This window comes from Lynx rufus, unplaced genomic scaffold, assembly GCF_022079265.1.
Source record: "Lynx rufus isolate CCGP_SWC_20201006 ecotype Redwood Valley unplaced genomic scaffold, mLynRuf1.p SCAF_10, whole genome shotgun sequence".
NCBI lineage: Eukaryota > Metazoa > Chordata > Mammalia > Carnivora > Felidae > Lynx > Lynx rufus.
In genome coordinates, this window is record NW_025814824.1 from 50,546,240 (window position 1) to 50,560,771 (window position 14,532).

The 14,532-nt window shown below is 43.7% G+C and overlaps 1 protein-coding gene across 2 annotated transcripts in view; it reads right to left on the reverse strand.

The window, feature by feature from the left end:
• Positions 1-3,455: 3,455 nt before the first annotated feature.
• The window catches only part of MOB3B (MOB kinase activator 3B), a 121,118-nt gene continuing 110,041 nt past the window's right edge, over positions 3,456-14,532 (reverse strand). The window contains exon 3 of one of the 2 annotated variants that reach the window (XM_047065135.1): positions 3,456-4,290. In XM_047065135.1, coding sequence (XP_046921091.1) covers positions 4,183-4,290 — 108 coding nt within the window. In that variant the 3' untranslated portion in view covers positions 3,456-4,182. Of the gene's footprint in view, positions 4,856-14,532 lie in introns of both variants that reach the window. The other variant, XM_047065143.1, reaches the window with a different exon arrangement.

The following is a 14,532-nucleotide window of genomic DNA, read 5'->3' on the forward strand; positions in this document are numbered from 1 at the left end:
ATGGACTCTTCCCTCTACAAGTTATAAAAATTCTTATTTAGTCATCAGAAACTTCTCACCCAGAATTAATAACTGCCCAGAGGGAAATAACCTGTTATAAGTTTTTGTTGTTGTTGAAATATTTTTTAAAGCGGGTTTTCTATTTCCAAAACACTTTGTTTGGCTAATTCTAGGAGAGAATCACCGATTTTATCATGGACCAAAATGCTCCAAGCACAAACAACAACACCTGGTGTATCCAGGTGTCATGACTGACTCCTTTTCATGATTTTGCCTTTGTACATATTCCTTGAAGATATGGCTGTTCTTGTCCCATGATATTTCTTTCACTCACAGTGTGATACCCGTGGGATACAGGAGTGATGGAAGGTCAGAGACCACAGGGAATGATGTGCTTCCATCAACGACCAGATGATGACTTGGCCTAATTCACCACAAAAATACAAGAGGACCTCCATCCAAGTCTCAGTGCTTTGCCAATTAAAGAAGCGGTTAAAACAAAACTGTCATCTGCTGAGGAATATCAAAGGTAGAAAGGAAGGAAACTCAGGAAGATAAACCAAAATGGTTGACTATAATGGAGATATGCTCACAAATGGATTAACAAGCAAGTCAGGACTTAGCAAAGAGACAATAGAGTTTGGAGAAAGCATGTGGTAATTTCTTACACGTTCACTGCTGGCTATATCCATAATGCACAGTGACATGGAAAGCTTGGGGAAGGGTTCAAGTTGAGGTGCAGAAATGTTAGCAACTGGGCACCAGGGTTTCCATGAGAATTCTGCCCCTGAGAGAGCTGAAGGGAAAGGAAGCTGAAGGCCATTGGTAACAGTCTTCAAATACTTCGTGGATATGCAAATAAGGCTCTCATTGCTTATGCTTCTTCTTATCCTAATCTTTGTGTTTTCCTTAATGTGAGACACTAGGAAAGGTGTGCTGAAACCCAAAGATAATAGTTTGGTTCAGGTCAGATGGAAGGATTTCAGGTGTTGTGAAGTGTTCAGTGGGGACACACCAAAGGATGTTGTAGAACGTCTATGCTTGAAGGTCTTCGAGAGGAGAATGGGGTTTTCACCGGGAAGGTTACTGATAGCATTTGGGAGGGTAGAAGGGATGGATGAAGAAATCTCTTGAAGTTGCTTCCACTGATCCTAGCCCTCAGAAATGAGAAAACACTCCAAGAGAGAGTTAACAACCTAAGAAGCAGGATATGACTCTAGATGAGTATTTCTTCACGTATTTTTTTTCATTATCATCCTCTTAAGGAGCCTTTTAAGACAGTTTATTCTTAATCATGCCCATGAAAGTTTAATACCACATATATGCTTTATATCTGTTTATGTACTATGACCCTTTGAAGGGCCACAACCCACTGTAATATCTAAGATTTCTCCCCCACCCCTAAAACACTCCTCACAATTTTTGCACCCTTGAGAGAAATCACCTTTAATGAGAACACACACTCTCTAAAATAAACCACGGGTCTGAATGGGAAGTCACTGAGGATGGGAGCAAAAAAAAAAAAAAAAAAAGTTATATATTTCAACTCTGGCTACAGGGACCATACAGATTCTCATTAGCCAGCATACCAATCTAGTGTCCTTATTACTTCCCCTTCCCTCTGTTAAGGAGGAAGTTATGAATCCTTTGTCATTGCTGTATCATTGAACTGCAAGGGTTATAATCTTTTGGAGATCGTGGACCTCTTTGAGAAAATTAAGAAAGGAAGGCACATTTGCCCAGTCTCAAACTATAAAATGGGTGCGTGTTGAATTTCAGAGCTTCTTAATGGATTAAGTACCTTTATAATGAATGGATCAGGCAGACAACACCTGAACCCACTGGTCAAGTTTAATATCACGAAGAGACAACTGGTCATATGCTACCTGATAAATGCAACAGGAACAAAACATCACTTGTGTAATGTTCTTGCTAAAATAAAAAATGTTTAACTGAGTCTAATAAGAGGAAATAATCAGAAAAAAAATTCCAGATTGTGGAACATTCTACAAAAAAATGTCAGTGTCATGACACACACACACCACAACCACCACCACCATACCACACACACACACACACACACACACACACACACACACATAAGACAAGAACTCTAACCCACTAACGAAAGAGAACGACAACAAATGCCACATGTGATTTGTAAGTGGATCCTGGATAAATAAACAAAAGAAGCTATAAACATTTTGGGGACAAATGATAAAGCATTTAAAGTTTTATGATGTCTGCAACATATTTTGAAATGGTTCGGCAATCAGAATGTGTATTTACAGAGAAAGAAAGAAAATGTATGGAAAGTGTCAACAATTAAAGAATGTTAACAACTGATGCACATACATGAAGGGGGGGTGTGGATATTCACTGTAATCTTGACTCTTGGAAATTTCCACTTTAAAATTTCTCAAAATAAAAAAAGGTAGTGGATACATGTATCCAACTAAAAAAAAATGGTGTGAAATGAAAGAGAGCCCATCAAGTTAGGAGGCAGAAGCAGAATGTGAGGCTCAGATCCCCTGGTTGCAATAAGATGTACTTAGGATGTAGTCAGGTCAACGAGATAAAAACTGCTTGTGATAATTTTCTTTAGAATTGGCCAAAGTTCTGCAGGAGTAAGGAATACTCAGTAATTGAAAAATAGGAGTGGTTTGCCAGAACTTATCCTAGAGGAGTTGATTAATGCAATTAGAAACATAACCAGGAGGAAATTGTGCCAAGAAGTCTAAAAAATACTTTCTAAAAATGGAATGGAAATTTCATACGCACACACAGTTAATAGGAAGTAGCCTTAAAAAGGATTAATAATAAATGTCTTCAGAGTCCAGTATCCTGTTTGATTAGGCGTTGCTGAAATGCAGGAACATAGTCAACTTCTTAATGCAAAAATCCTGTGGTTTTCCATGATGGCAGACCTTCGGGGTTCCTCCTAGGGCGTGGGCTTCGTTGTCATTTCTCTTGTCTCTCTGCCAGAACATTCCCATGAAGTACTTTACAGTGTATTGCATAGGTTGGGAATGGGGGTTCTTATTTCTCTGTTCTCTGGATCCTTAGGACAGTCATATTCTTTCAGCCAAAAATGATGCCCAGAAGAATCTTTGCCGATCTTGTCTTCTCAGAATTACTTAGGAAGCCAAAAAAAGGGGAGGGGATCTGTTTGTTGTTGACCAGAGCACAACAATATGGAAAGAGGTAGCAGCATTTGGATTCCATGAGATAACTCTGACAAGATCGGAAGCAAAGGTCAGTTTGCTGGGTGAGGGCAGAATGCCACAGGGTCCAGTCAGCCCTTTCTCTGGACAAAGAAAGATTTCATGCTCTCTAGGCTCCCGTGGCAGCCACGAACGGCTTTAACACATTACATCCAATGAAACGAAATCAGAGTTTTTTAGTTATTCTTTAATTGGTGTTACATTAAAATATACTAATACATTCTTATCTACTTCCCTCCACCAACTGCTATTTTGTTAGATTCCAATGATCGCCGGATTATTATCACCCTCCAATCACAGGCTCTCAGGACTACCACCAGTTTCATGAATGAAGAAGAGAAGGCAACATTTCTTCAGCTAAGACTCACTTGGGTTTCAAAAGGCAGGACGTAGCACAGAATGCGTTATTCTGTTTACTGGAATAGGAAAACTGGGAAGGAATGGAAGAAGGAAGTTAGCTCCAGTTACACTGTTGCCTTGGCAACTGTGGCACAATCATAGGGGCAGAAATTAATTCTTGCCATAATATAATACGGCCGAGGAGGGGGACTGCAGAGGAAGAGAAAGAAAACACGGGCTGGATGTAGGAGCTCAGAGGGCCAGCTGGGAAGGCAACAAACCAATGAGCTGGGTGTTTGAGCTATGTGTACCAAATAGCCAATGGCACTTGTTTTATTTTGTTTTGTTTTTTTCCACCGAAACTTCAGTATTATGTACAGACAGCAAGAACTCCCTACCCTTTGCTCAAGAACAAACACTGCACTAATCTGGCTCAGAGCTTTTGCTGATCATTCTTGGTCATTTATAACTTCCTTTTATTCCTCTCTTCTTGGAAACAGGAAAAAAATTTGAATAGAAGAGACAAGGAATGGTGTGGCTATAAAAAAAAAACACATTCTATTCAGAGTTAACTGGTAACCCGTCAGCTTTATCCTAAGAGCCAGACTCTTCCCCGTAGTTAAGGTTTGTCTGGGGTCATGGGTGGTCCCTGATAAAACTGCCGAGTAGGGAATTCTTGCTGAGGCTGAAGGGTGGGGGTCTCAGACGTCTTCAAGGCTCCATGGTCCTGCATGAAGTTAAACCACAGAATCAGATCAGGGTGGAAGCTTTCAAAGACCTGAAAGGAAGACTTGTTATAGACAAACTTGCTGCTCATCCAGAGTTCCAAAATTCACCCGGGATTTAGAAGACACGGTACAGAAAAGTTGGCCAGTTGACAAGACAGGAGTGGGGAAGTACAAGTAAGTGTCTCAGTCTCAAAACCTGAATTCCAGTAAAGCTTAGGCGGCAGGTCACAGGCAGACTGCGACGCGCACGTAAGTGCAGAGGCTTCCTCGGGGCACTTGAGAGCCAGAAGGGAGAGGGGGCAGTCCTTCCTGCACACTGTGGTCAGACAGGTCCACAGGTCGTGGCTAGCAGCACTCAGAGGGTTAAGAGCACACGGGGTGAGTGGGGAACGTCTCTCAGGAATCACTGCTCGTCTCCACCTTGCCTGCTCCTGGAAGCAGGTGCCTGTTCGGCCAGGGGAGGTCTCCCTCCTGCTGGTGCAGGGCTCCAGGAGGGATGAGCTTTCCTCAGTCTTCCAAAGGGGAGATGGGGCGTTAGTGACACATCCTGCTCGTCATCTCTTTCTGGAAAGCAGGGAGAGAAGGATGGTTAGGAGTGACTAGAAGCAGTGACATGTTGAAGGATTCTAAAAAGAAAGCCCTCACAATCTCTGGAGTCTTTAAACAAGAAATTGCAAACATGGCCCATGGACAAGGCTCAGCATGTGAATGTGTTCCATTTGGTCTGCAGGTTTGGGTTTTGTTTTTTGTCTTTGTTTTTTTTTTTATTTTTTTTTAATGTTTATTTATTTTTGAGAGAAAGACAGAATGCAAGTGGGTTAGGGGCAGAGAGAGAGGGAGACACAGAATCCGAAGCAGGCTCCAGGCTCTGAGCTGTCAGCACAGAGCCTGATGTGGGGCCCAAAGTCATGAGCTGTGAGATCATGACCTGAGCTCAACTGACTGAGCCATCCAGGCGCCCCTGTCCTATTTTTAATCAAAGCAATATATATATATATATATATATATATATATATATATATATATATATGGGCTAACTTGCCAAAACTCTAGGTAGCTCACTTTTTTTTTTAAACTGCAATATCTGGAGCCACTGGACAGTTGAGGTTGAAGAAGGGCTGTCCTCCTCAGATGGAGAATATGGTCTCCAGTTGGCCCCAGTCCCCACCACTCCCAGTTGTCTCCCCAGGAGGAGCCAAGTATCATTCCTGATTGATTTGATCATTGGATTTAGGCTGCTACTTTTCTAATAGGAGAGAACAATTTCTTTTTACCTAAGTTTCAGTCAAAGATGGAAAAATGAAGGATAGCATAAGAGGGTATAAGCGAAGGAAGAAAAGTGGGAGGGAGGATTTTTTTTTAACAGGCATGAAGAATATACCAATGTGTCTGACATGCAACCACCTGGCCTTCACTCATCTCCATCACCTGCTGGTTCTTGTGAGCATTTGCACATCCCTAATGTGCCATCTGCTCTCTGTTTCCGGGCTGCTGCATCTCGCCTCTGCATCGGGGAGACCCTTGCCTGTGCCCTGCTCCTACCACAGCCTGCCCTCTTTACCTCGCTAACTGCCACTCATTTTCCCAACTCAGGCATGATGAGTTTCAAGATGCCTGGGAGACCTTCTGAGACTTCTGCCCCAGCCTCTGTGGCATTAACCACTCCTTCACCTGTGCCAGCCTGGAGTCTTGCATGCAATGAGCTGGTCTGCACATCAGTGTGTATGCATGTGCTATGGGCATTCTGTGGGCCCTACTCCACTGTGAGCCACTGTGTGTCAAGAAAAGAAACATTCACGGAATCACCAACGCCCATTCATCTTGTATCCCCTGCCCTAACACCGTGCCTGGCACAGGGCAGTCACTTCACTTTCATCTCCAAGAATGGCCTGGACAGGCTGGTAATGAACCTTATGCCCTGCAGCATTTGGGAGGACACATTTTACACCACTTTATGTAAATGAATGAGCTGCTTTCAAGTTCCACCTATTGCACAGCTGATGCCAGCTGCTACCTCTCTCACGTGCTGACCCTGGATCACCCCAGCTTATAAAACAGAAAATATCTGAGTAAAAGGAGTTTGGGACCAGGAGTGCCCAGGGGCTTAGAGATTCTATTAGAAAACCACACCAATGTGTTGGTTAAAGAAATGACAGGATATACATGCCATATTCTAGGTACTTTTTCATCCTTGTAATATTATTAAAGACAAGCAATCACATACAGATACATGTATTAAAACACTAAATGACCAATTCCTTATGCTCATGACTTGTGTTATGTACCACGTGCCTGGGAGATGAGGTTGTTGTTCGCAAGGAGCTATGATCTTTCAGAGAGAAAGAAATATAGATCACAAGCTAAAATACAATGACATGAATGCAAATATTTAGAGGAGGAAAGGCCATGAGGTATGGTAGCACCAAATTCAGCCCACATTAGAACTCACTTCTGTCCTTACTATCTACCTGTGTGATCTCCCTGAGTCTTTTGGTCTTAGCAGAAATACCTTTTCTTTAGGGACACCCTCCCTAAGCTCTGAGATAGGGCATTTCCCCCTTCTCTGCCTTTCATGGCACCCTTCTTCACAACTGGAATAGTCTATCATTTGTTTCCTTCCTGCCTCTTGGATTCATCCCCTGTCAGATCCTGGAAGATCCACAAAGGAAGGGGCTGTGTCTGTTCTATTCCCTGTGGTGGCAACTGATATTCAATACGTATTTGTTTAATGAAGCAATGGATGGGCCCTCAGTCTCCTCAGCTATAAAATGGAACGGTGATACCTACCTGACAAGGTGACTGGGAAGGGTAAAAGTATTAAGATATGACCAGACACAATATACATTAATTCCCTTCTCTTCAGAAATACACACATAGCAACAATCATTTCCTGTCAGGGCAAGAAGAGGCTTGAAGAAACTTCTCTGATAATATAGCCATTTAGGTGGGCCCTCAAATTTATTTATTTATTTTAATGTTTATTTATTTTTGAGAGACAGAGAGTGAGTGGGGGAGGGGCAGAGAGAGAGGGAGACACAGAATCTGAAGCAGGCTCCAGGCTCTGAGCTGTCAGCACAGAGCCCGACGCAGGGCTCGAATCCACAAACTGCGAGATCATGACCTGAGCCGAAGTCATGGCTTCGCTCAGGTGCAGTGGGTGGACCCCACAATTTAAAGGAGTCTGATGAGTGAGGCAGGGAGAAGGGGCTGGAGAGCTGAAGGGGGGGTGGGAAGAGTGGCCGAGGTGATGACCTCTATGGTCTGGTGGTACCGTGGCTGGAGCAGAGGGGCCGGGCCAGGATGGGACAGTGGGATGGGGACACAGAAAAATGCACAACTGCTGAAATAAGGACTCATGTACTTGGTGTGAGGAATGGTAATAAATGACAACAATCTTAAAATGAATTTGCTGCTCCTTTGTTAAGCCTCCAAAAGTTCTTGGACTTTTGGTTAACTTCTGATGACAAAGATGGAAAAAATAAGGTGGGAATGCACAGTGTGCACCTGTGTGAGTATCTGAGCTAGCAAGAGAGACAGGTGGCGGGGGAGAGATCATGGGATGAACACAATTTGGCCTTATAACTAATTCTGCAGTTATCTGCAGTGGGTTAATACTTTTGGAAAGAAAGGAACTAGCATTTGTTAAGCACCTATGAGGTGCCAGATGCTTGGTGGGGATGGAGGAGGTGTTATGTCATTGCATCTGTAAAACTCTAAGAGAAGGAACTCTGGCCCATTTGACAGATGAGGAATCCAGGCCTCCAAGCAGAAGTGATTCACTCAAGCCAAACAAGTAAGCGCAGAGCCTTCCATCAAACAAAGGTCAGCAATCCCCTCGTCCCACTGACCCTGCAGTCATTACATCCCGTAACTCTTACACTAGCCCTGTGAAATAAGATTTGCCATGCTCATTGACACAGGCTCAGAGACAGACAGTAACTTCTCAAAGTCACACAGAAATTTGCAGGGGTAGGACTTAAACTCAGGTCTACCTGAGTGGAAATGCCAGCTCTTTGCACTACACCATGTGATTTGTGGTTTAAAGCATCTGAGAATTCCTTATGAAGATGCATTCAGATGATACTGACATATACTAATTGATAGATATTAATTGCAAACGGTTGCAGTCATTCTTGCTTTTTCAAAATGTCAAAGATATTTTTTTCATTACCTGGACTGATGCCAATTACAGGCGCACTGGCTAAATAATAAAAAACAATTATGCCACTAAAATGCCATACACACTAGAAATATGGAAGAATTACACACACACACACATACACACACACACACGGGAACACTTTGACAGAGGATATGGGACTTATCTAAAGCCATTAGTCTGTGAAAGGCCAGGACTTTCCTTACTGCAAATGCTTTCTTGACCACAAAATAAAGGAGAAAAACTGTTTATGGGGATGTCTCCTAACATTTTTATAGGGAAAGAATGGTTGAAATAACAGACCAGGAATTTCCAGATCCGTCCCTGAGGAAGAACATCTATCTCAGTTAGATCCACCCTTCAAAGCTGTATTCTAGCACTTCCCCACTGGGTGGAGCAAATGAGCTGGTTAAGAAACAACTGGTTCTTGCTGGAAACCAACCCCCCCTAACCAAAAACCAGCCAAATATTGGGTTCCATAGCTTTCGTCACCATCAAAGCCCTCCTGAAGTCATCTAGCAGAACCAAACACATTCCCTGCTATCACAGAGAGTGGCCTAAACAACATTTGCCCAGACTGTTCTTCAGGAATTAATTTGCCATTGTAGGAGTCATCTATATGCAATGTGTATTAAGGCAGACCACTAAAGAACTCCAAAAGGTACTTTAAAAGCTTCTGCAGAGGTGATGAGAATTTCCTGAGAAATTTTCATGAAGACTGTACTTGACTTGTATAGGAAGATGTTTTTAAGCACCTGGATTTTTAAAAATCCATCCTTGAAGAAAGAGTAAAGCTGGGTTTTGGTTGTGCTCACTCAGTATTATTTGCTTTAATGTAAGGCAGTACTTGATTTTGTAAAGTCCCTGGTTCCCCACTGTCAACAGAACAAATTCCATACTCTATGGCTTGGCAAACAAATCTGTTTATAACAGACTCACCCCCTCTGTTCACCTCCTGTTGAACCCCCCACCCAGTCACACACCACACCCACCAGGCAACCCAAACTCCTCCCATTTCCAACAGGGCACCATCTATCAAGGTTTCTAGTAGTTTTTCTAGCTCTTTCTTCCATCTGAGAAATACCTTCTGCTCTTCTGTGCCTGGCAAACACTGACATCCTTCAAGATTCAACTGTCAGCTCCCAGAAAGCATTCCTTAGTTTCTTCGGTTTCTTTGGTTCCCCATCACTTTGCACACACCTGTCACTTTCTACCAGCATTGGAACTCATCATTTCATTTTTTGCCAGAGTCTGAAAAGACCCTTAAAACTTTGTTATATATTAATGTATGATGAGAAATATTTTGATATACGGTTTGATATAATTATTTTGGGGAAAAGTATAAACAAAATAGGAGTCCAACATGATGAGTAAGCTTATCTCTGGGTGAAGGAAATGATGCATGTTTTCTATTTCTGATATTTGCCCTTTGCATATCTTCTGGATTTTTAGATATTTTTAATACACATGTAATTTTTTTCTAAGAAAATAAGCTCCAATAATTTAAAACAACAACAAAAATAGAAGTGGACCAAACCTCCAAATTGAAATCATATTTGCTTTTAGAAATAAAGTTAAAATGACTTTTGGCTAGTTTTTGTGTGGAATGGGGGTGGTGGATGAAATCAGCATATCTTCTGCATAAGAAATTCAAGCTCTTCTGTTCTGAACACTTTTAAACTGAAATAGAGATCTTTCCTGGCCATTGGAACAAGTGTTTGATATCTGTAGAACAAACTTGCATGAACTCTAAAAGTCAAAACTTACTCTTATCTCCCAGGGTAGCCATTTTTAGAAAGGCAGTGGAGGGCAGAGAGTACATGGTTGCAAAGAGAAGTGAAATAAGTTAATTGAGGCCACACAAATAATTGCTGACCCAGCTGTGACTAGCAGAGCCCAACTGAGTCTTTGCTTACCGTACTTACCATCACACATTTTAGCGATTTTTCACATAAAGGGAAAATATTCACATCTACTGGGTGTCAGTCATGTTCACATAGTGATTTTACTAAGTTAGCATTAGAAAACCTAAAACAAGCTCTAAGGGATGCCTGAGTGAATCAGTCGGTTAAGTATCTAACTTGATTTTGGCTCAGGTCATGGTCTCAAGGTTTGTGATATGGAGCCCCGAATATGGTTCTATACTGATAGCACTGCAGAGTCTGCTTGAGGTTCTCTCTCCTTTTCTCTTTGCCCCTCTCTGGCTAGCACTCTCTTTCTCACTGTTTCCCTCTCAAAATAAGTAAACACTAAAAAACAAAACAAAACAAACAAACAAAAAACACACCACCAACAAGCTCTACAAAATGGTGGCATGATCACAGAATCACAGCCTAGTGTTAAAGCCAGGAGGACTCTTGGGTATTGTCTCAGACCTTCACTTCAGAGACTGAAAACCCAGATGGTGGGAGAGTGGAGACTTGCCTGAGGTGGCACAGATAATTAGCAGCAGGGTTAGCACCCCTGGCTGCGGGCTCTGGGTGCTTGGTGTTTATCTGAGAGAAGGAATCTGTGTAAACGAGGATGTCTTAGAGTTAGCTCAGTGCACTTCAGGTAAAGTCTCTCCCACGTTATTGGCTTCCCCTAACCTACGCTCTAACAGCTGTCCCTGGTTTTCACGCTAGTAAGTCCCAACCCTCGTGTTCAATGCTCTTTTTCATCTGGACTCCCAACCTCTCTGCCACCCCTCAGCTCTCCTTCTCTCCTTTTGAACTCACAGCAACTCTTCCTGAATCTAGGCTTTCCCTTGTTCCTCTTCTTCCACAACACCCTTCTCCCAACTCCAACATCCTTCAAGGCTCTTGATCAGGGTGGCCTCTTCAGGGACACCTTCTCTCACCTCCTCCCTCACCCTGTCCCCAAGAAGTGTTCGGTGCTCCTCTTCTGGTTTCCCTTAGTGCCCACAGCACCCTTCACATTATTCTGTGATAGTTTATTACTTTCCTGGTTCCTGCACGGGGTTGCCACTGAGGAGATGAACCATATCTTGTGTCTGTTTGGACCCTGGTGCCCAAGGCCTGACACATATCAGGTGCTGAAAAAATATGTGTTAATTAGACTAAAATCCAATGAAGAAAAACAATGATTAGGTCTACAGGCCTGTAAAGCGAGTGGTGGTGGGAAATATGTGTTGAGAACCTACTTTGGTAGAGACATTTATATTTATTTTATGGACTTATTTTCAAAACTGTAGAGTACACAATGTTTTTTCTAACATACAGATGAGGAGACAGAGGCTCAGAGAATGGAGGTAACTTGCTCAAGTTCACAGAGCAAGCAAGGGGAAGAATAAGGATTTGCACCCGGGTTTGGTGTGACTCAAGAACAAAAATAAGCCAACAAACACCAAACATACTGTCTCCATTACTGCGCTGCCGTGAGAAATAAAAGAAAAGCAGTGGGGCCTTTGGTTTTTCTAGTGTTTTCTAGTATATTCGGATACGAGGGCAAAACAACAGCATTCTGAAGTCTACTGTTTTCACTTCACCAACTCTGCTAATTCTGAGAAATAAGAGGAGAAGGAGAAAGAAATATTGGAAATGAAGACGTGTCCGAGGAAGAAGGGGAGCACAGAGAGATAAAAGGAAGGTGGGTGCAGAAGGCTGGAAGCACGCTAAGGAGAGAACACAGGGCTGAAAACTGTGAAAATGACCTTTATGTAAATAAACGGCCCCTCCCCCCATCAGCCACCATTAAAAACCCAGTGGCTTAAAATGGGGTAGTTTGAATAGACAACCTACTGTTAGATTTGGCCCTAAGAGGGCAGTAAATTGCTTCTCAGTCAACAGAGTGTGTGTGCACACACACGCCCTCACCTTCTCCAGGAGTGGAGCGTCATCTGACACATTTAAAAGACAGTATGTTAAGGTGATGGTTGCTGAAAAACACCAAAGAAAAACGGTGAGTCCACCAGGAAAAGCAATCAGGTGTGGTGATCTTTTTTATAAATTGCCTCCTTGCCCACCGACCTGCAGCATGGCCTCAGCCCCCCGCAGTGACGCACCCTCCCCTCACAGGCTCCCCCAAGAGCAGAGCCAGCCCCGCCTCTCATCAGCCCCCAGGCTCCCCTCAGAGAGACTTGGGAACGTGGGTTTGAACTGCAGCCTGAAGTACAGGGGCAGCATTTCTGGCTCCAGGGTGAGGGTGTGGCTGACACCAGAGCCCTCTAACGGGGAGAAATTTCATTCCCAGCAGCGAGTTGGGCCTTTTAGGGGTGGTGGCCGGGTTAGAGAGAAAGCTTTCAGCGGTGCCTTTCATCCTACAAATTCCATTTTTTAGACATTTGAAAACCTCCAAGTTGTATCCACATTATCCATTTGTTTCTTTTGTTATTGGCTGTTTTTCCCCCTAAAAGTGGGTGCTTTGAAAATGTTAACCATTTTGAAAATTCTTTCTGTCATGGGTCTTGCCCCCTTCCTTCCTCTATTCCAAACGACTATACTGCTGGTGTCTATGCCAAGATTTCACCAGAACCACTGCAGTCCACCTGCCTCTCCAGGGTCCTCGGCTCCTGCCAACACCCATTTCTCTCAGGTCATGTTGCTACACTAGAGGTCAAGCAGATTATTTATTTCTTTATCTCGAGATCTAACCCACTGGTAGCAAAAGCAAGTCCCAGAGGTGAGGAGAGTGAGAACCAAAGTCAGCTAAACTGTGTGGGTCAGGTTGAGGTCAAGGGACAAGGACTCAGTGAAGTTTCTTGGGCACCAGGACACTATGAGCAAGAATTCCAGGAATGGGCAGGTGTGGCCCTAGGGGCTGTGGATTCAGAAGAGGAAAGTGGTATGTATGGTGATAAGGCATTACATGGTAAGAATCAACATCAGCTGTTGTCTCCTAATCATCCAGTTTGAAGGACTCAGAAGTTCCTGCGATCCCATGCTGCCTTATGATTCCAGAGAAGCAGGCGCTCTAATCCCTGCTGGTATCATCAACGGGGCTGGCTGGAAAGGTGCCCTTGAAAATCCACAGGGGCATAAAACTTGCTTCCACTCATCTCCATCTCCTACCTGATAAATCCAGATATCTCAGGATATGCCCCGTTCTTCTCTCCAGCCTTGCACACACCTTGCTTCTGTCTGCTTCTGTATCTTTGTGTGCTTTCTTCTTCTGCCTGGAGAGCCCATTCCCTTTTCCTGCCCAGAACACTCCTGTTCACCCTTTCATGCTCTGCTTACAGGTCTGTGAGGGTTACAAGCTGCCTCCATGGGACACAGAGTGATTCAGAGAAAGGGACCAGGACTCAGGGAAAGGAAAGAGAGAAGGAGGGTCCCAGTGTCCCTAAAGCTGGTTGCTAAGAATGTAGCCTGGCAGCTAGCTCTCCCTCAGACAGGGGTACAGAACAATTCTGCTCTGGAGGGCAGTGTCTCTCTTCAAGGGGGAGCCCAGGAAAACCAGGAGGCTGCCTGCTGCAGGGAAATCCCCAGAACAAGAAAAGACGGAAAGAAAAACAAACAAGCAAATACAAAATGCCCCATCTACTTTCCAGCCCAGTCCCTGTGGGAAAGCTGGAGAGTTGAGAGTGGAAACAACAGGGTTAGCGGGCGGGGGGCGAGGGGCGGTGGGGGGGCAGCTTCCACCTGCCCTCAGGCCCCAGAGAAGCTGCTATGTCTCAGGACCACAGCCCTTGAGCCCACCTTGCAGAATCTCTGTGGCACCCTCCCCCTGACCTCTCCTGCTCCAGGGACTTGTTTCATCCTCAGGGCTTTTGAAGCCAGGAGGATGCAGTTTCTCTCCAGGGTCCTGTAGGCAGGGAGCTTCTGTTCAGGAGGGCAAACTGACCAGGGAATAGAGAGCAGGTGCTTTGTGCAAGGATCAGGCATTGGGCTTAAATGTTTTCCTAAAACTATCTTTTTTACATAGTTGTGTCTCTTTAACGGGACCTGAGAGAAAGCATTCCAGTGGGAGACTGACACCAGACACCTAAAATTATTTTTGGAACAAGGCTTTATACATTATAACTAACTTGATGAATGAATGAGTGAATGAATGAATGAAGTAGTGTCAGGTCACAAAAGATGGAGTGGACAAGTTGGGGCAACGGTGTTAAGAGCCTTTGTGAATCAATAAAAGTCTATTGTGT